Genomic DNA, 27,285 nt, shown 5'->3' with positions numbered 1-27,285 from the left:
TGGTGAAAATCTTTTCTGGTCATGTCTGTTAGGATTTCTGTGTGCTTCTTATACTTGGATGTCCCTTTCGTCTTCCAAACTGGGAAGTTTTCTGAAATTGTTTCACTATATATACCCTATTATCTATTCTCTTTCCACTCCAGGAACTCCTAAGACTCATATGTTGGGTCATTTGACAGTATTCCTTAAATCACTGTTTTTAATTTTTCAAATTTCTTTTTTTTTTTTTTTTTTTTTTGGTCTGACTGGAAGACTTCCAAAGATTTGTCTTCTAGCTTGGATATTCTTTCTTCTGCCTCACCAAATCTGTTGTTAAGGCTTTCCACCGGTTTTCATATGATCTATTGACTTCTTCATTTCTAATATTTCATTTTGATTTCTCTTTAAAATCTCAATTTCATGAGAAAAAATTTCACTAAGTCATGAATCTGTTTCTTTTATTTGTGGATTAACTTCTGATGATTTCTGAATAATCCTATTAGTCTTTTTAATTTTGTCTCTGCCATTTCTCTGCCATTCTATGCGTCTGCTGTGTATCCCGCTTCCCATGTTGGATTGTTCTCTCCTTCTTAATTCTATCAGTTAGTATTAGCATACACTAGTCTTGTTTATGTTATCACTTTGACTCTTAGTCCTATCATTATGATCAATTGTGAACTGAAACTAATCCCTTTGACTAGTAAGATGGCATTGGTACATGCCACCTTGATGGGATTGAATTGGAATCCTCTGGCACATTTCTTATAAGCAGCAAATGGATGGGTTTTGGTTTTTAATCCATTCAGCCAGTCTGTGTCTTTTAACTGGAGAGTTGAGGCCATTTATATTCAGTGTGACTTTGATAAGTAGTGACTTTGCCCTGCCATTTTTCCAACGATATTTCTAATATATACTTTGAACTTCCTGTGATCTTTTACTGAGAGATTTTCTTCCTTTACTTTCTTTCATATTGTTTCTGTGTGTAACACATCTTTAAGCATCTTTTATGTAAAATTATACATATATATATATGTAACAGAAACCTAAATAATTTAAGAATCAAGATTTGACTTGTAGCAAATAGGACTTGAAATGCCTTTTTTTTCTAAAACATCTGCTTAATGATCTTAAGACCATTAAGATGTTTCCACTTAATTTTCTAAAAGTGGCATTTTTCAAGGCAGCCACAGCAGCCTGGAAACAGGCAGGCAGAAGGAGCCATTCCAACATTAGTACAAGCTGCAGAGACTTAATATGCTCCTAGCATGACTGTGAAATGAGTCGGGCTGTAGCCAGCGGATATTGTATGGGTGTATGATCCAGGGATTTTACCAGAAGGAAAAATCTGCATTCCCCGCTGACTTTGAATTTGGGAGGATTGACAGGGTATGGGCACCCACTTATGACTGAGATGCCCCCAGCTTCTCAACATATTATAGGCTGTGACACTAGAGACATATAGCTGTTTAGGAAAGCTAATTAGGAACCTAGATGAGACCTAGAAAGCAAGAGTGAATCTCACTCTAGGGACTGTGGTTCTATATGGAAACCTTAGTTGCTTCTGAATAGGACAAATGATTCTCCCTCTCCTAACTTAAATATACTTTGTGGAGGACACAGAAATACTGCCATATGGGTGAAGTCTTTGTTCTTAACATGTGTTGTGACTTGTGAGACAAAATAGCTCCAGGCTGTTGTGAAACCTTCTGTTCTATTTAATACCTTCAATTTACTAGAAAAATGAGTAGTCCGTGATAATAGAGATAAGTGGAACTTTTGCATGAGCCACATCAGTTTTGCTGCTTTGTTCATTGTCACTATATAAAGATATATAAACAGGAACAAAGGGCAATTTTTAAGACCTTTATATAAACTTCTCTTTACATTGCCTTTATAGTTCAGAGAAATGAGCACTCTTCATAGTTTAACTCTTTCTCTTTCTCTTTTCATTCCTTTTTCATATCCCCTTTGCATTTCAACCAACATCAAATATGTTCTTTCAGAAACACAAAGTAGATCTTTTCTACAAACTTCGCCATGTGATGAATGAACTTATTGACCTGCGAAGGCAGCTCCTGTCTGGTCACCTGACTCAGGATCAGGTGCGAGAGGTTAAGCGACACATCACTGTACGTCTGGACTGGGGTAATGAGTAAGTATTAATATTATTTGGGCATTTAAGTTTCATTTGTAATAACTCAGTCCTCATAGATCCTAACTTGATCAAAATTTCTCTTTAATAATTAAAAGTTAATGTTATATTCTCCACTAAGATTGCATCATTTTTGTTAGATATAGTTATTTCTTCTAATTAGCAAAAGATATCATTAGTTCTAGTCACTGAAACTCATTTAGCTTCCATTTCACTTCTGGAAAAAAGAGTTAAGAATTGGACTTGTAGTACATGTTGGGATGCAATGGATTACATTGCTGCTTGGGATATGTGGGTCCCATATTAGAGTGTCTTACATTGAGTCCCCCCTCTGCTTCCTGTCCAGCTTCCTGCTAATGCACCTGGGAGATAACAGTTGATGACTCAAGTACTTGAACCCTTGTTACTAATGTGGAAGACCCAGATGAGATTTCTGGCTCTTAGCTTCAGCCTGGCCCAGTGTCAACTTCTGTGGGCGTTTAGATAGTGATCCAGTGGATGAAAGATATTCATTCATTCTCTCTCTCTCTCTCTCTCCCCCCCTCTCCCTCTTTCTCCCTCTCTCCCTCTCTCCCTCTCTCTCTCTCTCTCTCTCCCCTCCTCTTCTCTCCCCCTCTCTCTCCCTCCCTCCCTCTCCCTCTCTCTTGTTTTCCCTCTCTTTCTCTCTCCCCCTCCCTCCCTCCTTCCTTCCTTTTCACCCTCCCTCTCTTTGTCGCTCTGCCTTTCAAACAAATAAAAGTGAATAAATAGGGGCGCCGGATTCTGTCCCGGTTGCCCCTCTTCCAGGCCAGCTCTCTGCTGTGGCCCGGGAGTGCAGTGGAGGATGGCCCAGGTGCTTGGGCCCTGCACCCCATGGGAGACCAGGAAAAGCACCTGGCTCCTGGCTCCTGCCATCGGATCAGCGCGGTGCACCGGCCGCAGCGCGCCGGCCGCGGCGGCCATTGGAGGGTGAACCAACAGCAAAAGGAAGCCCTTTCTCTCTGTCTGTCTCTCTCTCACTGTCCACTCTGCCTGTCAAAAAATTAAAAAAAAAAATTTGAAGCTCTTTAAAAAAAAAAGTGAATAAATAAACATTTTAAAAAGTAAATTATTGGATTAGATTATCCTTTGAGGTCTCTTCCAGCTCAAATTCCTTAATTCTAGACCTTTCTAATCAGAATATGCTTTTAAAATTATCTTGTAATGCTCTTTTGAAGATATGAATTCAGTGTCCTTTCCACCTTTTAGCTATTCAGTGAATCTGAATTGGCATAATCTACAAATGGAGACCATACATTTTTACTTCAGGATATTCGTAACTATCTTGTCATTAAAAAATAGTCTTCTATTTTGGTAGTGGAATCGATGATTTCCTATTGCCATAGAAGTAAAATTCAAAGACATACTCATGAGAAATTAGAGTAGATATTATTCAGATTTTGTTTCTTTCCAGATTTAATAATTGGTAAATTTTCAAGTGCTTATTCTTTTAAAATTAGGTCCATTGAAGTTTTATATGAGCAGGTTGCTTCCTACTTAATAAGTATATATAGCCTAAGTATATTTAAATTTGTGTTTTTAGCTCTTCTCCCTCTCAAGTCATCAATGTTAGGAGGCCCACTTAATAAATGAGACTTGTGAACTGTTTTTGGAATCTGGACAGTAGATAGGTGGAAGATTAGTGATAAGAGAAGCCCAGCAAAGGTGGAGGAAACTTGAGCTAATGAGGCCATTCTGACCTGCAGGTCCCAGAGTCATGGGGTGAGGGACAAATGGGCTTTGGAGCTTATGAAGGGATTTGGGGGCAAGCATTTTACAGTGCCACTTGGGATGCCTGCATCCCATATCACAGTACCTGGGTTCAGGTCCTGGCTCTGCTTCTGCTTCTAGCTTCCTGCTAATGTGCCCCATGGAAGGTAGCAGGTGATGATTCAAGTAGTTGAGTCCTTACCAGTTGGGAGTCCTAGGCTAAGTTCTTGGCTCCTGGCTTTAGGCTGGCCCAGTTCTGGCAGTTGTGAGTATATTCTCCTTGTCTCTCTCTGTCTGTCTGTCTCTCTCTCCCTCTCTCTGAATTTGAAATAAAACTGAAAATACATAAATAAAGTGTTTTATGGACTTGGCTTAAAAATATATGTAAGGGAATGGATATTTAGCCTGGCAGTTAAGATACCAAGACCCACGTTGAAATACCTGGGTGTGCTTCCTTACTGTGGCTCCTTACTTCAGGATCCTGCTAATGCACATCCTGGTAGTCAGTGGTGATGGCTTGGATAATTGGGTTCCTGACACCTACGTGAGAGACCTGGATTGAGTTCCAGTTTTGACCCAGGCAGGCTGTTGCAGGCATTTGGAACGTAAACCAGTGGATAGGAGCCCTGCTTGTCTGTCAGTCTCTCTTTCTCTCTGTGTTTCTTTAAATCAAAAAAAAAAATTTTTTTTTTAAATTTTTAAAAATCCGTATAAAGAGTAACCTACCCCTATGAACAGAATGCCTTCCTGGATGTTTCTCCTTCAGATAAACAAAATACAAAAGCCAGCGTTCTAGGTGATAAGAAGGCAACCAGAGTGTGAACTGGGACCTTATCACAAAGACCTCTGCATTGTGGTTTAAGGGTTTCAAAGTATAATGACCAGAACATTTCAAGTGACCAGGAAGGGAAGCTTGTCAATCACTCACCTATGGACAGAACCCCTTGTGTGTGTGTGTGTGTGTGTGTGTGTGTGTGTGGAAGGAATATTTATATGGATGTCATTTTAATAAATAAAAATCAGAAACACACTTCTTCCTGTGTTCCCTGTTACTCCTATTCCCCTTTCCCTGCTTTCTATCGCTAACCTCCAGACATTTCTTCTCTTTGTACTTCTTTTCCTCAACCCCATCTGCCTCCTGCACCCTATTTTCTACTTTACCCAATAGAAAATATAGTCACTTAAAAGCCTAAGCAAGAACTTTGTAGATCTGTTATTATTAAAGGAAAAAGACCTGTTGCTCCCACACCATAGGACTGTTCTCTAATTCTTGCTTTGCTAATTTGAACTGTCATTCCTGTTTTGAAATGAGATGGTATAATGTAAAAATAGTCATTTTATACCATTTGAGTATGTAAAAATGATTATTTCACACAAAAGCTTAGCAGTACTAACCATGTTCAGTGTTCTCATTTTATGCCCCAATATTTCCATACTTCTTGTTTCACCTCTTTTAGAAGTGCCATGAAATGTTGAAGCTTAGCACATATGTGTTGGATTTACCATCAATGATTGCTTGATGTATTTTAATGTTTAAATTGATGTAATTAAATATTCATATATGATTTAAAACTTGTATGCTTTTTGTAAGCTCTTGCACAGACATTATAGGGCTGGCTTTTCAGAATTTATTTTACAGGCTATTAATAACTATTAGTAGTTTATTGAATGTATACCTCCATCACTGTGGTAAGCGCATAATCTTACCTGTTAGATATCCTCTCATAATGAAATGCTGCTGTGCACTTCCAAGATAGAAGCTCCATTTTTACCTAGTGAGGAAATTAAGGCTCAGAAGTACATTTCCCAGCCTTCCACAGTGAGTAGTAGAGCTGGTGTTTGTACCTGGAACTGATTCCCAAGCCTATATACTTTTGGCAGGACCTTACCATCTCTCTGATTATTTGTGAATGTGAAAATAAATCCAGGCAACTTATTGTAGTCTTTATGCTATTTAATCTTTTTCTACTCTCCAAATGTGAATACTGTATGTCCTACTATATATATGTGTGCATATGTGTGTGTGTATGTATGTAATTTAACGTTCAGTTAGAACTTGCAAGTATAAAATGGATCCTGTTTAGAGCTTAGATACAGAACTATCCACAGCTATATAATAATAATTTTTGTTTCTTAAAATTAAGAACTATTTATTTGACAAAAACATCAAAAATTGAAGTAATAAGTTGGTATAGCTTGCATTTGTTAGACTGTTTGGATATGTAGACTCTGTATGTAAAAAGTTATTAAAAGTTATCAAGTAGAGAACAACACTCATAATTTTGTGTTCTTATATGTTTTGGAACTATAGGAAATACAGAAAGGGCATGAAACAAAGTGTTCAGATTAACTAGTCCTTTCTCTGCTCAAATATGCTAAACATAAAATAAGTCAGTTAATCTTATCTGTTAGGAAAAGAGTCGCAGAATAGAGAGGAGACATTGTACAAATTTACAGCCAGACCGAATTAATTCACAGAAAATAAATCCGTAGAGGTGGGTGACCAACTGCCTGCGTGCACATTGATAGAACACATGAAAGAAGGCCAAGACCCCCAGGGGACGGGCTTTTTATATTTTAGGAAGGTTGGGTTGGGGGTGGGATATGGAGCAGCAGACAGAGGGGGAATTCTTGGAAAAGGGCGTTCAGGTGTTCTGAGCAACTGGTCTTTCAGGTGTCTATGGGAGGTGGGGTATGAAGGCAATAGATGTGGAACCCAATTGAGATTCAAGGGCAAGAAATACATTCCAGTGTTTATCTGTTTTGGGCAATGAGGGAGCATCGCTGAGGCTTATGTCCTTGTTCCATCAATATCTACTCCAAGCGAATTATAAAAATTTTATCTAGGAATGTAATTTTAATTCGTTAATATTTTCAATACCTTCCATAATTATATTGGCAAGTTTTGCTCAGTGTCTAATTTTTTCACTACAGTAAACACAGTATAGCTAAATTAAAATTGTAAATAACTCAGGACTGACACAGCTCAGTTAATTTCTGCCTTAGAAAAATACCTAAGTAAGAAATGCTAGATTTATTTATTTTTATTTAAAAGGCAGAGGTAGAGAAAGAGAGAGAGAGAGAGAGACTTCCATCTGATGGTTCACTCCCCAGATAGCCATAACGCCTGGAACTACGTCGATCCGAAGCCAGGAATCAGTAGACTCCTCCTGGTCTCCCACATGAGGCAGGGGCCCAAGGACTTGGACCATCTTCTATTGCTTTCCCAGGTCATAGCAGAGAGCTGGATTGGAAGTAGAGCAGCCAGACTCAAACTGGCACCCCTAATAGGATGCCTGCACTGCAGGCAGAGGCTTTACCTGCTAAGCCACAGTGTTGGCCCTTGCTTTATTCTTAGTATAATTCATAGAAATTTTTTTTTTTTAGCTAGAAAGTGCCAATTTGAAGAAAATGTAGATATTTTGTATATTTTTGTTTAATTAAAATGATGTTTCTGTGGATTGTGGTTCAAATGAAATACTTGGTATCTTTTTAAAAAATTGTATTTATTTGTAAAGCAGGGAGGGACGGCGGGGTGGGGGGGGGGTAGGTCTTCCAGCTGCTGGTTCACTTTCTAATGCATGCAATAGCTGGGTTTGGGCCAGGCTGAAGCCATGCTCCTGGAATGCCATTCTGATCTCCTGGAATGCCTGGATTCCAAGTACTTGAGCCATCGCTTTGTGGTCTCCCACAGTATGCATTGGCAGGAAACTGGATCAGAGGCAGAGTTGGGCTCAGACTCAAATATTATAATATGGGATATGCGTATCCCAGATGGTAAAATTCACCGCTGTGCCAAATGCCTACCCTGAAATAATTTGTGTCTTTTTATTATAAAGTCACAAAATATAGGACAGATCACTAATATACCATTACAATTCAAGTTCTTCTGTTATTTCTTTCTCATTCTTCATCATTTTTCATTCCCTCCTTCCTTTTCTACTTTCTGTGTCAGATGTTCACATACCCTAACCCATCCATAGTCTATTCTTCCCACTGAGTTTATGTCCTTCACCAAGGGAATTACTGTTTGAGTAACCAACAACAGCAGTTGTTTGGTTTCCTCTGAGCATACTTTTAGCTAGGACCCGGAAAGATTAATGACTCAGTATTTTGTCTTTGAGGGATGATCATACTTTCCAGCTTCAGGACATCTGAAATTAGCAAAAACTAAGAGAACTTAAGTTGTAACCTTATTCCTTAAATCATCCAATATTAATTATATTCTAATTATTTTCTATGTTCTATGGTTCAGATGAAGAACCCTAAAAGAAAAACATAGAATATGGAACATCAAAACAAAATATAAAATTTAGAATTTCTCTCTCTCTCTCTTTTTTTTTTTTTTTTTTTTTTTTGACAGGAAGTTAGAGAGAGAGACAGAGAGAAAGGTCTTCCTTTTCCTTTGGTTCACCCCCCAAATGGCCACTACAACCGGCGCACTGCACCAATCCGAAGCCAGGAGCCAGGTGCTTCCTCCTGGTCTCCCATGCGGGTGCAGGGCCCAAGCACTTGGGCCATCCTCCACTGCCTTCCTGGGCCACAGCAGAGAGCTGGACTGGAAGAGGAGCAACTGGGACAAAACCGGTGCCCCAACTGGGACTAGAACCCGGGGTGCTGGCGCCACAGGCAGAGGATTAGCCTAGTGAGCTGGGGCACCGGCCCTAGAATTTCATACAAAGATTCAGGACCTCAGGTAGCTAACATCTAAAAGAATATACGATCATGAGTATGTCTCTCATTCACAGCTGTGTCAAGCTCAGTGTGAACATAGTACAAAATAGGTTCTAATAAATATTTACTGAATTACTGAAGTGAATGAATGATCAATGATAAGTAAGGGAAGACTATTTTGTGACAATTATTCACGTAAGCAGTTAGTGATAAATCTCAGTTCCATAGTGCATTTATGTATTTTTTTAAAGATTTATTTTTATTTATTTGAAAGAGTTACAGAGAAAAGTAGAGACAGAGAGGGAGGTTTTCCATCCGCTGGTTCACTCCCCAGATGGCTGCAATGGTTGGAGCTGCACTGATCCAAAGCCAGGAGCCAAGAGCTTCTTCCAGGTCTCCCACATGGGTGCAAGGACCCAAAGACTTGGGCCATCTTCTACTGCTTTCCCAGGCCATAGCATATCAGAGAGCTGGATTGGAAGAGGAGCAGCTGGGACTAGAACCGGCACCCATATGGGATGCTGGCACTTCAGGCCAGGGCTTTAACCTGCTGGCCATAGCGCTGGCCCTGAATGTATTGATATGCATCAGTGTTTACCCCCTGCTTATGTTCATCAGGTTGAAGTTTTTTTTAATTCATTTATCTCTTTGATCATAATCCCTGTATTTCAAGCAATATTTTGACTATTTATATTATATATAAACATAATAATTATAACAGCAATAGCAATTCCCGATTTTAGACACTGTTCACATTGTTACATATGGATTAATCCTCACAGCAGCTTATGATAGTAGCTCAGACAGTGTGGCCTGGTGGAAGGGCCAGGATAAAAATTTGACAATCTGACATGTTGCTGATTACTCTGCTGGACTGGCTATGTGCTGTGAGGATAGAAAAGAAATCATGTTGACTATTTCCTGCACTTACTATTTGCTATTCTCAGAGTAAACTGTGGAAAGAAATAGCCAGCAGCCTCTTTTTCAGGATGAAATTTGTAGTGAACATTGTTTTGCTTCTTACCATGCAATATGTCTGCCTTCTTCCATTGAGAATAGTTGCCAATTAAACTTTTGCAAACCACCATTCTTCCATTAAAGATGGTTTTAGTAGGAGTTCAGTTTTTTATTTTTACCAATTAATCATGCTGTTACTCCCTAAGATAGTGAAATTGAGAAACTGAAAGGTACTATACTCTAGCTACTCTTAAAAGAGGGAAAGCACTCTACTCTTATGAGGGAATTAGCATGATAAGAACATATGCATAGCAAAACAATATAGTATATTCCCTGCATCCAATATCGTTGGTTTGGTTCTTAATATGTGTAGGGTGTCGTGGTTGGTTTATGGGTGGGTCATCACCTAGACAAGGAACTAAAGGTACCATAATGCTAAGACTATTTACATGGATGACAGTCTCCAAAAGGCCCATTACTGAGTACACTGAACTACCAAGAGCATATATGCTCCCTCAGTACTCTACTGGCCCTACTGACTCAGATGCCATCTGGATTTTCTTAAGCTGTTATGTCTAAAACATGTATTTTGATTGGATTGTTTGCTCAATTCTTTTTTATTTTTTTAAAATATATTATTTCATATACAGTCAGCCCTCCATATTTATGGGTTTTTCATCGACAGATTCAACCAACTGCATTGTATTAATGTTATAAGTAATCTGGAGATGATTTCGTATGTACAGTAGGATGTACATCAATCACTCTGTAAACACTATACCATTTTATATAAATAACTTGAGCTTCTCCTGATTCTAATATTCATGAAGGGTCCTGGAACTAATCTTCCACAGATAGCAAGGGATGCATGTATATTTTTGGAACTCTAGTGATTAAATAATGTATATGAAATGTTATCTCTTTTTTATGAATGTTTAAATGGCATGATTACAGAAAATTTGGAAAATGTTTTTTTCTTAAAGATTTATTTATTTGAAAGGCTGAGTTAGAAAGAGGCAGAGAGAGAGAGGGAGGGAGGGGGGGATCGAGAGTTCTTCTATTCACTGGTTCACTCCCAGATGGCTGCAACAGCTGTAGCTGGGCTGATCTGAAGCCAGGAGCCAGGAGCTTTTTCTGGTCTCCCAGTTAGATGCAAGGGCCCAACAACTTGGGCCATCTTCCACTGCTTTCCCAGGCCAAGGATTGGAAGTGGAACAGCTGGGACTTGAACCGGTGCCCATATGGGAAGCTGGCACTGCAAGCAGCTGCCTTACCTGCTGTGCCACAGTACTGGCCCCTGGAAAATATTTTAAAAGATCAGTTTTATAATTCGAGTTTCCTAATACTAATATCATTTTTGTGATCTTTCTACTTTTGTCCCACATTTATATAAAATATCTATTCCTGCAAAATTATTTTTATCATATAAATTTATATTAGAAGAGGTATAGAAAGAAATGCTGTAGCTCTCTTTGCTGTCCATTGACACTGCTGCCTTTGTATGCCCTCAGTGTTAAAAGCGAATGACCTAGGGACTGGCACTGTGGTACAGCAGGTTAAAGCAGTGGGTTAAAGCCCCAGCCTACAGCACTGGCATCCCATGTGGGCGCTGGTTCTAGTCCCAGCTGCTTCTCTTCTGATCCAGCTCTCTGCTATGACCTGGGAAAGCAGTAAAGGATGGCTCAAGTCCTTGGGTCTCTGCACCCTTGGAAGACCCAGAGGAAGCTCCTGGCTCCTGAATTTGGATTGGCTCAGCTCCAGCCATTGCAGCCATTTGGGAGTGAACCAGTTTTTGGAAGACCCCTCTCTCTCTCTCTCTCTCTCTCCCTCTCTCTATAACTCTGTCTTTCAAATAAATAAAATTTTTTAAAAAAAAATCTAATAGCCTGGAACTGTGTCAGAAAAATCAAGAATTCTTAATAGTAACTGATGAAATGTAGGCTTTATTGACTTAAGAATGCAGGATCCCAGTGGCAGAGAAATAAAATATCTTATAGGTTTAAATGCCTTAACTTCAATAATCAGACAAATTCAATGGCATAATTTTACTGTAAACTGTAAACTATTGTAGTTAAAACCCTTAGTATATTACTGAACTTATTATTATGTAAACTTTGAGGTCTTTTTTCAGTATTTAGTAGCAAAAAATTTTTTCTCTTTAAAAACTTGTAATTTTCAGTTCTGGCATGGCAATATAGTAAGTAAAGCTGCTGCCTATGACACTGGCATCCCATATGGGCACCAGTTTATGACCCAGCTGCTGCACTTCCAATCCAGCTCCCTACTAATGACCTGTGCAAAACAGCCTCTGCCACCCATGTGGGAGACCTAGAAGAAGATCCTGGCTTTTGGCTTTGGCCTGGCCTAGCCCTGACTATTACAGCCACCTGGAGTGAACCAGCAGATGGACGATCTCTCTCTGTCTCTCCCTGTCTTTTTGTAACTCTGATGTTCAAATAAATAAGTAAAGCTTTTTAAAAATTTATGATTTTCTATTGAAAGGAAATGTAAGTTATCCTTTAATGCAAGTTATGGTATATATGTAATATGTTGCTTGTAAAGGATAATGCCAATTATCCTTTAGTAGAAAAGTACTTTCATCCTTTAAAAGAATTACATGTTTTTCTTTTATATTGCCTGCTAGAAAGTGTACATCTAAATTTTAATTCTTAATCATAATAACCATTTTATCCTATGTGATTAGTATGTTTGCATGTATCTTCTTCATATAGGTTTGATTTTCATTTTTTATCAATCTTATTTTGATTTGTTTAGCCTCTTCAGATATTTTCCTATAAATAGGGTATAAATTTTAAATAAAGTTTGTCTGCATTTTGGATGTACTTCTGACTATTTTAAATGAGTGGCAGTTTTATGTACAGAGAGCCTATAGAGTTGGTTTTGCTAGAATATTCTAAAAATAGTTCATAGTATAGTTGAAAAAACAAGAAATAATTTCTCTTTCCATTGTCCCATGGGATACTTTTGCCAGACATAATAATTCATAGCCCTTGTTTTGAAGTAGGATAGCTGCAGAGCATCTCTGAGACCCTAATGAGAGGTGAATATATCTTCTCCTTAGGAAAAAAAAAATCAGATGTGAACACGCACTCATCCAGAGTCTAAAGCAGTAACAGTCCCATAACCCCTTATCACTGCATTGAACTCCATATTTAAAGCTGTTGTCCTAGATCACGGAAAAGGAGCTAACATTTTTCTTTAGAGATTTTTATTTATTTATTTGAGAGGTAGAGCTATAGACAGAGAAGAAAGACAGAAATGTCTTTCATCTGCTGGTTCACTCCCCAAATGACCCAAATGGCTGGAGCTGGGCCAACCTGAAACCAGGAGTCAGGAGCTTCTTCCAGGTCTCCCATGAGAGTGCAAGGGTCCAAGCACTTGGACCATCTTCCACTGCTTTCCCAGGCCATAGGCAGAGAGCTGGATTGGAAGAGGAGCAGCCAGGACATGAACCAGTGCCCATATGGGATGCCTGTGCTGCAGGCAGAGGCTTAGCCTGCTGTGCCCTAGTGTCAGCCCCAGGAGCTAACATTTGTTAAATGCAAGCTGTGCACCATACTTGAAACCAAGAGTTCTCACTGTGCCTAGAGTTATTTCCACTGCCTAATACTGCCACCCAGTCAGCCATTAATTACTGCTATTTCTTTCTGTCCAAAATTATAGTAGATCTTTTAAATACTGTTGTCTCAAGAAATCACACTCCTTGGTTAAACTTCTTGTGAATGTTTCTTAAGATATTGGTGCTAATACATAATCAGGTCTTTACTACTATTAGTTAAACTAATTTTGAAATAAAACTTGACCAAGACATACATCACTTTGAGTTTAGTATCTTTTTTAGATAGTTTTTATGTATTGACTTTGAATTACAAATCTACTTGATCACTCTGAATAATTTTGTCATCCCAGTGAAAGTAATGTGTGACTGAACCTCGAACGTACCTGTAGGCTGGAGTGAAAGAGAAAAATAAACATGGCTTTTTAAGGATGATTTAAAAAAATCCATGCTTAAAGATCTTAAGCACTCTTAGAAAAACAGTATTGAATGAAACCTTTTTATCATCACAAATGGAATGACTTGACTGGAATTGTGTCAGACTTAGAATCCCTCACCTTGTTAATGAATAAGTGAATAAAATTAGATGTTGCTGGATAAAGGCATGTTAATGCTAGTGCAGTGTCTGAACCTCTGTCCACAATATCTAGATGGTAAAGGTTCCCAGGCACATACATGAGGACATGGCATGCTGAATGTGGTCTTTATCTTTACTAGGCATTTGGGCCTGGACCTGGTGCCCCGGAAGGACTTTGAAGTAGTGGATTCAGATCAAATTAGTGTCTCAGATCTCTATAAGATGGTAAGTAACCTAACGATGGGTAGCTTGTTCACATATTCCTCATTTTTTTCTCCTTTGTTATTTTCCTTTATGATATTATGAAACAGTATTTCTAAAAATGTTCCCTTTCCTCTATTCCATTATATTTAAGGAGTCTTCCTTATTCCTACAGTACATATAACACTTGCTTTTCAAATGGAAACACTGTGTTGCGATGCTGGGCTCACTGTACTGTTCAGGGATCACTTCTCTCTTGATTTTGATGGTGAAAAGAGCTCCACTATCCTGCAGAAGTTACAAACATTATGTTGCTACCTCCATGTCTTAGGAAGAGAAGGTGGTTGAAGCTGGAAAGAGCCAGTTATTGGCTAATGCAGTGATTAACCCTACAAATAATGTACCAGTCTTTCTAGAGAAACAGGACCTGATATATCCTTGGATTTATGTTGGCTTGGCTGATGCCCAGGATTACATTTTACAGAAGAAGTAACTAACAAAAAAGATACAACTTTTAAAATAAAGCAAATAAAGAACAGAAACCTGAGGTAACAGTTAAACTTATGCTAAGGGTATAGGTAAGACCTCACTTTGAAGTGTATTTATGGGTGAGAATTACAAATTTTAAAATCTCTTCAAGAAAATAGAATATTTTTATGAAACAGGTTCCAGGTAATCTGTGTGACTGTAGACCAACAGAAGTTTACCTAAATGATTTATGCATTAGACTGGCAAGTGCTTCTGCATATTTGCTTGTGTACGTAAGCGCTGGCATGTTGTGATTACTTTATGCTGTACACTATATAGTAGGTGTGAGATATACAGATTAATGATACCAGACTCACCCCTTCTTTCAATAATCTCACAATCCAGGTATCCATGATATTTCCTTCCATACAGTACAAGTATAATTTGCTTACAGAATGTTATAGTCAGTTTTAGGGAATTGATGGATAGTCCTCCCATGCTTGCTCCTGAAGCCCATAGATGAGTTTCATGTTAGAAACTCTCATAGGCCGGCGCCGCGGCTCACTAGGCTAATCCTCCGCCTAGCGGCGCCGGCACACCGGGTTCTAGTCCCGGTCGGGGCGCCGGATTCTGTCCCGGTTGCCCCTCTTCCAGGCCAGCCCTCTGCTGTGGCCAGGGAGTGCAGTGGAGGATGGCCCAGGTGCTTGGGCCCTGCACCCCATGGGAGACCAGGAAAAGCACCTGGCTCCTGGCTCCTGCCATCGGATCAGCGCGGTGCGCCGGCCGCAGCGCGCCGGCCGCGGCGGCCATTGGAGGGTGAACCAACGGTAAAGGAAGACCTTTCTCTCTGTCTCTCTCTCTCACTGTCCACTCTGCCTGTCAAAAAAATAAAAAAATAAAAAAATAAAAAAAAAAATAGAAAAAAAAAAAAAAAAGAAACTCTCATAGAATCGAAAGACCACAAATAAACAGTTGTCATATGTGCATGTCATAGTGTAGTTAAGGTGTGCACTGATGCTGTTGGAGGTATTGACTGATTTCTTGGGGGTGGGAAAATAGAAGTTAAAGACATTCTAAAATTAGGCATATCAGGGAATTTGCAGTTCCAGGAAACTATAAGACATTTGATAACTTTGATATGTAGGTATATGTTAGTGAGTAGGAGATAAGGCCAAGAAGGAGGCAAGAGCAAAATCATGAGAAGCTTTGTATGCCCCAAATTGGACTATACAGTAGTGGGATAGAACCACGAGAAGGACACTATCAGATATGGGTTTCAAATGTTAATTCTATGCAGAGTAAACTGTAGAAGACTGGAATCAGAAAGGAGGAATACCACAGTAGTGATTCAGGCAGTAAACAATGGGTAGGCAACACTAGAAAATGCAGAAAAATGCAATAAAAATGAGAATGTTTAGAAGTAGAATTAATGAATTTTGACCATCAATCAGATGTGGAAAATGAAGGGAGAATGAATTTGAAGCCATGTACTCCACTTGGAATGGTAGCTTGGAAGATGTTGAAGCTGGTTTTTATTTATTTTTTTTTTTTAAGATTTATTTGAAAGGCAGAGTCACAGAGAAGCAGAGGCAGAGATAAGAGAAGTCTTCCATCCATGAGTTCACTCCCCCAAAAGGCTGCAACGGCCAGAGTTGGGCCAATCCGAAGCCAGGAGCCAGCAGCTTCTTCTGGGTCTCCCAGGCTGGTGCAGGGCCCAAGGACTTGAGGCATCCTCTGCTGCTTTCCCAGGCTGCAGCAGAGAGCTGGATAGGAAGTGGAGCAGCCAGGACTTGAACCAGTGCCCATATGAGATGCCAGCACTGCAGGCAGCGGCTTTACCTGCTACACCGTAGTGCCAGCCCCCAAAGATGTTGTTTTTGTAAGGCCAGCACTGTGGCTTAGATGGCTAAGCTTCCACCTGTGGCACTGGCCAATGTGCCTGGAAAGCAGTGGGGGATGGCCCAAGTAATTGGGCCCCTGCACCCATGTAGGAGACCCAGATGAAGCCCCTGGCTTTGCCCTGTGTGGGGAGCAACTCGGACTAGACTAAGTTACTGGAATTAAGACTTATTCTATGCATCTGCTCTCCCACAATATGGCGCTGAGAAGGGAGTAACAACTTCTACGCAGCTGCCTCTCGCCAACTTGAGTGATGACCTGCAGGAGCTGATCCTGCTCCTGATTAGAGGAGAGCAGCGTACTCAGCGTGTGGGTAGCAGAGTTGGGATTGGTGGAAGAGGACTATAAAGGAGGAGAGAGACAACATGCACCAGGAACATCTATCTGAAGGAACACCTGTGCAGCCCCCGAGAGAGCTGGCCGGCGGTGTGCCGCTCCCCCACGGAAGTGGGGAAAGTGGCAGGGGGAACCGCCCTTCCACGGAGGTGGAAGGGACGGTAGCCAACCCGGGAAGAACCAGCAGCAAACCCGGGAAGGGCCGAGCAGACAAAGGAACAGCGCAGGGTCCTGTGTCGTTCCTCCACGAAGAGGGGGAGCGACAGCCCTGGCCCAGCCCCAGCTGTTGTGGCCATTTGGGCAGTGAACCAGTGAATGGAAGATCGATCTCTGGTGCTGGGCCAAGCTAAAGCCAGGATCCTAGAACTCCATCCAGGTCTCCTATATGGGTGTCAGGTGCCCAAGTACCTAGGATGTCTTCCACTGCTTTCCCAGATGCATTAGCAGAGAGCTGGATTAGAAGTAGAGCAGCTGGAATTCAAACCAGCACCCATAAGGAATGTTGATGTCGCAGGGACGGTTTACTCCTCTGTGCCACAATGCAAACTCCAGAGCATTTGTTTTAAGAATAGTATTTGGCTAGGCCGGCGCCGCAGCTCAATAGGCTAATCTTCTGCCTGCGGCACCGGCACCCCAGGTTCTAGTCCCAGTCGGGGTGCTGGATTCTGTCCCAGTCCCTCCTCTTCCTGTCCAGCTGTCTGCTGTGAGCCGGGAGTGCAGTGGAGGATGGTCCAAGTGCTTGGGCCCTGCACCGGCATGGGAGACCAGGAGAAGCACCTAGCTCCTGGCTTCGGATCAGCGTGGTGTGCCGGCCGCAGCGGCCATTGGGGGATGAACCAACAGAAAAGGAAGACCTTTCTGTCTCTCTCTCTCTCTCACTGTTCACTCTGCCTGCCAAAAAAAAAAAAAAAAAAAAAAAAAAAAAGAATAATATTTGGCTTTGTAATAGAATCACTAAAAAACAGAAGATATGAGAGTATTGCTTTAAAATTCTGATAGAAAATAAAATTCAGCCTAGAATTCTATATTTACTCAGCAGCACTATGAGTTAAGTTGTAAGTAGCATAAAGAGAGGTTTGATCATTCAAAGTCTAAAACTACAAAAATTCTCTTTTCTTTATTAAATTTTTGAAATTTTAATTAGTTTTTAACAGATTCAATGTGTTATGTAGATAAAATTCTAGGAACATAATAACACTCCCTTCCTCCCTCCTTTCCTGCCTCCCCCCTCTTTTTCCCATCTTCCTTCCTTCTCTGATTTTTTTTTGAGATAACATATTTTAAATTTATATTGCAGTTAAAGGCCTTAATACTTTACTGAATAAGTTTACAAATAAAATGCAAAAACATCCTAGTTTAGTGGGAATATAGACAATGGCTATAAACAGTAATTGAGTGGAAGAATGACCATTTCACCCATATACAATAAATTTTAAAGTAATCACAGATCATTAAAGCTATAGGAGGATGACTTTTTAAAATTTAGTTTTATTTAAGTTATACAGGTTTCATATATCTCATATATACAGATTTAGTAACATAGTGAGCTTTCCCCCCTTATTCTTCTAATTTTGGAGGATTGTTGTGTTCTTTTGGAGGCGTTGTGCTACCTTGCTTCTTCAAATCTCCTGTGTCCCTATGTAGGACACTTTGGCCCTTCTTCCTTATAAAGTAGGTTTTATTGGGAAAAAAATAGTTTATGGTTTAGCTGGAATGCAGGGTATCACTTGGCTTCTTGCTTTGGCTTTGGTTCTAATGATCCCAGGAGTGTAGTCTCTTTGTAGTCTCTGAGTGATTTCTTTTGTCTTAATCAGTGTCAGCTGTGTCTGTAAGTGACCCAGTAGTCTAGTTTGCTGCAGTTCATAGGGACAGAAATGTAGCTTTGAGATGAGTAAGAGTTTCCTTGAATGTGCATCTTTGGTCCACAGAGAGCATAGTTTCAGTTTCTCTGGCAAATGTGATAACCAGGGCCTCTTTCTTGGTGCTGAGAGAGACAAGAGTAGCTGCCCCCTTGTCCTACCGGCAAGCCTGAGTGATGCTGGGGCTTGTGGCACCAATTGCTGAGGACCTAGGACTATGTAATACAGATGAACACTTCTTCATGTCCTGCTAAGAGAGTCCAAGTGGTTCTGTGACTTCTAATATAACAGCCATAATCCTAGGACTGGGGAATGTCAGTTGAACCTGTTCAAATCCTACTTGGTGACTACAGGGTATATAGGAGGGTATGAGCCCAGAGAGGTGGAATAAAGATATTTTTATCTTATGTCCACCAAGTAGATTCCAGTGGCACCAAGAAATTTAGAACAAGTTGCTATATCCCTAATGTTGTGGGATATGGTAGAGTTATTACCAAGATCTCCAAGGGTGGTAGTTGCTTACAGGTTGTTTCTGGTGTTAGCTCCCAGAAGCTAAGGTGAATTCCCCCAGCTCATGTAGAGTGCCTGAGCATGGTTCTGGGGCTAAAGTCCAAAAACTCCCATAGTTGCAGGATGGAAGGGATCTGTCCTTTGTCCCACACATTACCTTGCCTCTGACTGTGATGCTGGTAGGAGCAAAACGGGTGAGCTACATGGGTGTTCACTGTGCTCTGCATGGGTCAGGGAGGGGGATGAAGCAAGGTGGCTTCCCTGCTCCAAGCCTAGCAGTCATTCAGACCCCTGTCAACTCTCTAGGCTGCAGTAAAAGTCAGTGAGTAACTGTGGAATTCCCTGTCCACTAAAACCGCAAGTGGTGAGGCATGCAGCAATGTCTTCCTACCTTGGTGTGGTAAGATGGTGGCCCACAGCTGGCTGCAGCGTGTCTCTGACTTCTCTTATCCCATGGAGTCTTCACTGGTTTTTTTTTTTTTTTTTTTTTTTGGACAGGCAGAGTGGACAGTGAGAGAGAGAGAGACAGAGAGAAAGGTCTTCCTTTACCGTTGGTTCACCCTCCAATGGCCGCTTTGCCCGGTGCACAGTGCTGATCCGAAGCCAGGAGCCAGGTGCTTCTCCTGGTCTCCCATGTGGGTGCAGGGCCCAAGGACTTGGGCCATCCTCCACTGCACTCCCGGGCCACAGCAGAGAGCTGGCCTGGAAGAGGGGCAACTGGGTGGTTTTGTTTTTTCACTTCTTCCCAAGATTTTCCATCATTCAGTCCCCTGGAAATACAGTCCTTATTCTTTTCATATTTCAGAACAATTTAAGTTAATGTAGACATACCCTGCTCAGCCATCTTGGATACCCCTTCTTAGTGCTTTTTTCACAATGTTGTGAACTAGGTTGGACCTAACTTTCTATTCTATGTTCCTGCCTCGTACTTAGAGAAGCATTCTAAGTACAGTCACAGACACAACATGCAAAGTGATAAAGTTTATTTACAAGGTGAGGAAAACACACACTTACATGGCCATTGTTCAGGCAGAGTGGGCCAGGAATGGAAAAGAAAGATTTCCATACCCTGCTCGCTCTGGATCCATGAGGAGAGAGAGAGCACATTTCCCTTTACCAGGCTTCTGATGAGCATAGAAAGGGAAGTGATTACATGGTACTGCCCCCAGGGGAAGTACATCCTGTGGAAGGGGTCATGTTTTTAACAGGAGGGTAGATAAGATTACATTAGGCCAAGGAGGTGTGGCTTTCAGCTCATGACCCTCATCCAGCCACCTGCCTTATCTCATATCAAAGATACTACTGATAAATAAGTTATTCCTTAAGATGAAGGAGTATACTAAAAGGTGTTACTGTGTACAGTCAAGGAAACAGATTGACACAAATGAGTGGTACAAAGAGTACTCAGGTTAACAGCAGAGTAGTCCTAGGCTGACAGTGATTCAGTTTGTCTACAGAGTAACTGTTGAGAACTGTCCAGATTAAATGAAAAAGGAAGAAAGAGGGTAGCCAGAAAGAGTATCTATAGGAGAAAATGTCTTCATGAAATATCTGACAGTTTTCACCATTTGGAAAATGCTGTTGAAAGGTACTCTATAGAGTTCCTGGAGGGCATAGGGGAAAAAGCCTATTTAGTCAGCCCTATATATTCAGATTCCATATTTGCTGATTGAACCAACCACAGATCAAAAATGTTTTGAAAAAATTCTTGTCATTATTGCCTAAACAATACAGTGTTACACCTATTTACATAGCATTTACATTGTATTAGGTATTATAAATGATCTAAAGAGGATTTAAAGAATGTGTGTAGGTAATATGCAAATACTGTTTTATATAAGGTATTTGAGCATCCATGGAATTGGTGTCTGTGGTTGGTCCCTGGAACCAATCCTCAGCAAATGCCAAGGGATCACTGTATTACAAAGTATTTCAAAGACAAAAGTAGGAGAAGAAATGTAATTGAAGTATATGATTTGACTCAACTGTGAGCAATATTTGAAAGTTGCAGTTCAATAAACAATAGTTTTTAAACAAGTCTTGAGATACTAGGAAGATGGGTGAAGGGAAGAAGATGTAAACAAAAATTAAAATCCTGAGCTGTGGCTGGCACCGCGGCTCACTTGGCTAATCCTCTGCCTGTGGCGCCAGCACCCCGGGTTTTAGTCCCACTCGGGGTGCTGGTTCTGTTTCGGTTGCTCCTCTTCCAGTCCAGCTCTCTACTGTAGCCCGGGAGTGCAGTGGAGGATGGCCCAAGTGCTTGGGCCCTGCACCCGCATGGGAGACCAGGAGGAAGCACCTGGCTCCTGGCTTCAGATCGGCACACTGCGCCGGCCGCAGCGCACCGGCTGTGGTGGCCATTTCGGGGGTGAACCAACAGAAAAAGGAAGACCTTTCTGTCTGTCTCACTTCTAACTCTGCATGTCAAAAAAAAAAAAAAAAAAAAAAAAATCCTGAGCTGTAATAATAAAAAAAACCAGAGGCTGATGTTATGACATAGCCTATAAAACCAGGGCCTGCACCACCAGCACCCAATCTGGGCACGAGTTTGAGTCCTGGCTCTCCACTTCCAGTCTAGCTCCTTGTTAATGTGCCTGGGAAAGCAGTGGAAGATGGCCCAAGTGCTTGGGCCCCTGCACCCAATGGAAGACCAGGAAGAAACTCCTGGCATCAGCTTGACCCTGTTCCAGCTGTAGCAGCCATTTGGGGAGTGAACCAGCCAATGGAAAGATCTCTGCCTCTCCCTCTTTTCTCTGTAACTGTGCCAATTGATAATTATAAAATTAGAGCAGTATAAATATGACACTTAGAAATGTTTGATAAATTCTAGGGGAAAAAACAGTAGAGTTGAAAGTACTTTTCTCTGGGGAACAGAAGAGGGTGGGCAAAGGACTAATACTTATTGCAAGATTTTTAGGGCTATTTAACTTTTTCAACTGGGTGCTTAAATTGCTTTTATTTGTTTTTACTAAGATTATTGATTTAACAAAAAGCTTAAATTTCAAACCTTTTTATTTTGCTGTAATTTTTTTAGCCAATGTGTTTCCTTATTAGAAAGAATTATATATGATGAAGGAAAACTGATTATGAGAGTCTGCAGTTTATTAAAAACCATTTAAAATGTTTGTGTTAAATTACATTAAGAAATGTACAATAAGGACAGGCATTTGGTGTAGCACTTAAAAAGTTGTTTGGGATACCAGCAGCCCGTATCAAAGGACCTGGGTTTGATCTGAGGCTCAACATCCAATTCCAGGTTCTGCTAATGTGCACCCTGGGAAGCAGTAGTAATGGCTCAAGATGGGTCCTGGCCATCTTCCTGGGAGACCTGCATGGAGTGTCAGGCTTCTGGCCTCTGCCTAGCTTAGTCCCAGCTATTGTCTGGCATTTGGGGAGTGAACCAGTAGTGGACTATCTCTGTCTGCTATCTTTCTCTGTCTCCCTGCCTTTCAGATAAATAAAAATAAATGGAAATTTTTTAAATAGAAACATACATGAAATATTTGGATTAAATCTTAGTTATCATCAGTCCAAAAGAATATCCTTTTAGAACCTTTTGCATTAATATTTAAATGTTACTTGAGATTGCAAAGACTAAATGTTAAACTTTCTGATTATAATAATACTCCTTGTTGTATGTTTTTAAAAAAAAATTTATAGGCCGGCGCCGCGGCTCACTAGGCTAATCCTCCGCCTGCGGTGCCGGCACTCCGGGTTCTAGTCCCGGTCGGGGCGCCGGATTCTGTCCCGGTTGCCCCTCTTCCAGGCCAGCTCTCTGCTGTGGCCAGCGAGTGCAGTGGAGGATGGCCCTGCACCCCATGGGAGACCAGGATAAATAGCTGGCTCCTGCCATCGGATCAGCGCGGTGCGCCGGCTGCAGCGCGCCGGCCATGGCGGCCATTGGAGGGTGAACCAACGGCAAAAGGAAGACCTTTCTCTCTGTCTCTCTCTCTCACTGTCCACTCTGCCTGTCAAAAAAAAAAAAAAAAAAAAAAAGAAAAAGAAAAAAAGAAAAGAAAAAAAGAAAAAAAATTATGAATAGGCTCATATTTTAACTTTGATTTAGAGCATTTTCTTTTTCATTAAAAAAAAAGTCAAGCCCAAGTGCAAGTGTTGAGTGATAATGATTAATAAAAATCTCTTTAAATACACAGTAGTATTTTAAAAATTCTTTATGATGACAATAAAATGGAACTTTTAGTGCTTCTTAATTCTTGCCTCTGCATAATAACCAATCAAAACCCACTTTCAGCAATACAGAATTGGTACTGCCCAAAATATAAGGCATACGAATGAACAGTAGCAAAGTATTTGTGCTGATATTTTTTCAAGATTTGTATTTATTTGAAATGGAGAGAGAGAGTGAGCAAGAGAGCGAGCGACCTTCTCTCTGCTGGTTTATTCCCCAAAAGACAAAATAGCCAAGGATAGCCTAAGCTGAATCCAGCAGCCAATATTCCATCTATCTCCCATGTGTGGCAAAGACTTAAGTTCTTGAGCCATCATCTGCTGCCTCCCTGGCACATTAGCAGGGAGCTGGGTTGGAAGATTAACAGAGACTGTAGCCAGCACTCCAATGTGGGATACAAGCATCCCAAGTGCAGCTTAAACCACTGTGCCACAACACTGGTAGTGTTGATTTTAATTTCCTCCTTTCATAATATGAGCTTCCACATTGTGACTAGAATACTCATATTATAATGACCTACTTCACTGTTATCTTTCTCCATTAGCATGTATCGGGAACTTTGTAGGTCAGTTGTCTTCTGTTGCTAATTAACCTTTTGAATAGTACAGTGTTGGTACTTAACACATTAGGAATAAATCAACTGATTAGATTATTTGCTAATAATCCGACATTAATCTGTTGATGATCCTGACTAAAGATGCTTTATATTTCCTTATAAGTCTCACAATACTTAACACAATTCCAAACATATATAGCATAAAATTAATTTTTAAAAGATTTATGTATTTGAAAGGCAGAGTTACAAAGAGAAGGAGAGACAGAAAGAGAAGAGAGGTATTTTACTGCCAGTTCACTCCCCAAATGGTTGCAGTGGCTGGGCCAGGCCAAAGCCAGGAACTTGGAACTCCATCCAAGTCTCCTATGTGGATACAAGGATCTAAGAAGTGGATACAAGGACCTAAGAAGTTAGGCCATCTTCTGCTGCTTTCCCAAGTGCATTAGCAGGGAGATGGATCAGAAGTGAAACAGCCAAGACTTGAACCAGCACCCTATGGGATAGCAGCATAGTGGGCAGTAGCAAAACCTGTTGTGCCACAACACTGGTCCCAGAAAATTAATTTTATTATTTAGTTGAATACTATGCCCAAAGATGCATAGTTTTCCTATATTGACCTTCTTCTGTAAACCAAATGGACTAGAGCCTTAAAAGGGCTGAAACTAGCTCTCTATTGAGAAAAAAAAATGGCAGATGCAATAATGTAGTGTATGCATTTCTTAATTTATGTATTTTTAATTTTGTGAACAATAACTATACATATTTGTGGGCTGCAGTATGACATTTCATATATGTATATAATGTGCTCTGTTCAGAAGGGGTAATTGGCCGGCACCGCGGCTCAATAGGCTAATCCTCCACCTAGCGGCGCTGGCACCCAGGGTTCTAGTCCCAGTCGGGGCGCCGGATTCTGTCCCGGTTGCCCCTCTTCCAGGCCAGCTCTCTGCTATGGCCTGGGAGTGCAGTGGAGGATGGCCCAAGTACTTGGGCCCTGCACCCCATGGGAGACCAGGAGAGCACCTGGCTCCTGCCTTTGGATCAGCGCGGTGCGCCGGCCACAGCACGCGCCCCATGGCGGCTATTGGAGGGTGAATCAACGGCAAATGCAGACCTTTCTCTCTGTCTCTCTCTCACTATCCACTCTGTCTGTCAAAAAAAAAAAAAAAAGGGGGGGGGGTAATTAACATTTCCTCTTCGATATTACCTAATGGTTGGAAGCATAGAGCTGCTTCTATTTGTTCGTGGAATATAGTGTGTGTATATATGTGTGTATGTGTGTATATATGTGTGTGTGTGTATATATATGTGTATATATATGTAATGGTTCTTCCTCATAGTGCCATGAAAAAGTTTCCAAAATGCTAATAGTCTTGCTCGCCTCTGTCAACATGGTGTGCTTTCAGACTAAACCAGAAACTTTCCCCCAAATTTGATGCCTCTAAAGATGTTTATGACTTTACCATTCTCTCTCCCAGGCTTTACTGCTAAATATGAATTATTTTTGTATGAAAACTAATTTTAAAGAAGTACACTGAAGAGGAGGTGGAGGAGGAGGCGCTTCCAGGAGAGTGAGCAGCAAGCTGGAGAGCGAGTGAGGGAGCCTAGCTGCCTGCCCACCCGCCCGCCTGCCCTTCCCTCTCCTCCCCTCCGCAAGCAGGAGCCCCAGTTGGGCCCTGCGTGCAGCCCCCAGCCCTGCCCTCGTCCTCGTAGTCAGGCCACGAGGGCAGTGCAAGCCAGCAGCGCCTGGAAGAGGCGGCCAGACTGAGCGCTTGTGGCTTAAGAGGAAGCCACCTGCTCACCCCCCTGCCTTCCCTTCTCTCCCTGTGCCAGTGGCCAAAGTCAGTGAAAAGCAGCTCAACTCCAACCACAACGGGGCTGTCGAGACCTTACAAAAAGAACAGGAAGAAACAATTGAACATATTGATGAAATACAAAATGAAATGGACTTAATGAACAAGCCAATAAGGAGGTTTTGAAAGTAAAATAGAAATATAACAAACTCCGCCAACCATTTTTTCACGAGAGGTCAGAACTGATCGCCAGAATCGCAGATTTTTGGGTAACAATGTTTGTCAGCCATCTCAAGTATCTGTGCTGCTTGGGGATGAGGATGAAGAGGCGCTGCATTATCTGACCAGCGCTGAAGTGACAGAATTTGAAGATACTAGATCAGGTTACAGAATAGATGAAAATCCTTATTTCAGAAATAAAATTCTCTCCAAAGAATTTGATCTGAATGAGAGTAGCGATCCATCTTCAAAATCCACTGAAATGGAAATTTGGAAAGGATTTGAGGAAACATTGGCATCAAATGGAGAACAAAGCCAGCAGAAAGAGGCAGCGTGAGGAACCAGAGCTTCTTCACCTTGTTTACTGACCATTCTGATCCAGGTGCGGAGGAGTTAGGCGAGGTCTTCAAAGATGATATTTGGCCGAATTCATTGCAATACTACTTGATTCCTGCTATGGATGATGAAGGGGAAGGAGAAGAGCATGATAATGAGGAAGGATTGGAAGACATTGATGAAAGGGCTGAAGATGAGGGGGAAGAAGATGAAGATGATGATGGAGGAGAAGGAGATGTGGATGAAGGAGAAGATAACTAATAGAAAACATTGATGCATTCCAACTTTTTTTTTTTTATTTTCTCCAGTCCCTGGGAGCAATTGCTGTTTTCTTATTTTTATGTTTTTTTTTTTCTCTTGTGCTCATTCTCCCTGTTTTTAAGTTCTCTTTTCTCCAGCCCATGATTTTTATCTTATTGTGGGGAAAATATCTAAAGCAGAATAGAATGGGAAAAGAATCTCTACCCCTTTCTGTTCCAAATTCATTTTTGTCCCTTCTTGTCTCAACAAAAACTGTATGGAATCAACACCACCGTGTTCTGTGGGAAAAAGAAAACCTTCCACTCCCTTCACTGTGCTGGAAGCTGAAGGGTGCTAGGCCTATGTGTAGTAGTGCGCAGAATTCTGGCTTTTGTCCTTTCTCTATATATTGGGCTCAGAGATTACACTGTGTCTCTATGTGAATACAGTTAGTTAGCATTTACCAACACGTATCTGTCTACTTTTTCTTGTTCAAAAAAAGGGGGAAAAATCTTTAAAAAATAGGGTTATTGAAGGTCAGCAAGGGGAGGGTTTGAAATATTTGCTTGGGTTAAGTGGACATTTTGACAGCATGGCTTCTCCTTTGCCATGTTTAATTGTGATGTTCAGTGGACATCCTTGCAGTTTAAGATGACACTTTTAAAAATAAAATTCTATCCTAATGATGACTTGAGTCCTGGTACTCAATGGGAGAATCAGCAGAACCTGTAGGATCTTATTTGGAACTGACATTCTCTATTGTAATTTTATTCCTGTTTATTTTAAAAATTCTTTTCGTTTCACTGGAAAAGAAAGATGATGCTCAGTTTTAAAGTTAAAAGTGGGGCTGGCGCTGTGGTGTAATGGGTAATGCCTCTGCTCTGGCTGTTGTTGCCAACTGGGGAGTGAACCAGCAGATGGAAGACCTTCCCCTCTCCCTCTCCCTCCCTCCCTCCCTCCCTCTCTCTCTCTCTCTCTGCCTCACCTTCTCTCTCTGTGTAACTCTGACTTTCAAATAAATAAGTAAATTTTTTTAAA

General features: G+C 41.0%; 1 protein-coding gene and 1 pseudogene across 14 annotated transcripts in view; both read left to right on the top strand.

The window, feature by feature from the left end:
* Positions 1-27,285, top strand: part of DOCK3 (dedicator of cytokinesis 3) — a 507,250-nt gene that overhangs the window by 266,540 nt on the left and 213,425 nt on the right. For all 14 annotated transcript variants that reach the window (XM_051852373.3, XM_051852369.3, XM_051852371.3 and 11 more), the window contains exons 6-7: positions 1,983-2,131; positions 13,785-13,869. In XM_051852373.3, coding sequence (XP_051708333.1) covers positions 1,983-2,131; positions 13,785-13,869 — 234 coding nt within the window. The remainder of the gene's footprint in view (positions 1-1,982; positions 2,132-13,784; positions 13,870-27,285) is intronic.
* Positions 20,244-26,268, top strand: LOC127492370 (protein SET-like; annotated as a pseudogene).

Source organism: Oryctolagus cuniculus, chromosome 10, assembly GCF_051225735.1.
Source record: "Oryctolagus cuniculus isolate XC-2025 breed Fujian yellow rabbit chromosome 10, ASM5122573v1, whole genome shotgun sequence".
NCBI classification, from domain to species: domain Eukaryota; kingdom Metazoa; phylum Chordata; class Mammalia; order Lagomorpha; family Leporidae; genus Oryctolagus; species Oryctolagus cuniculus.
This window is presented reverse-complemented; position numbering and strand designations above follow the sequence as displayed.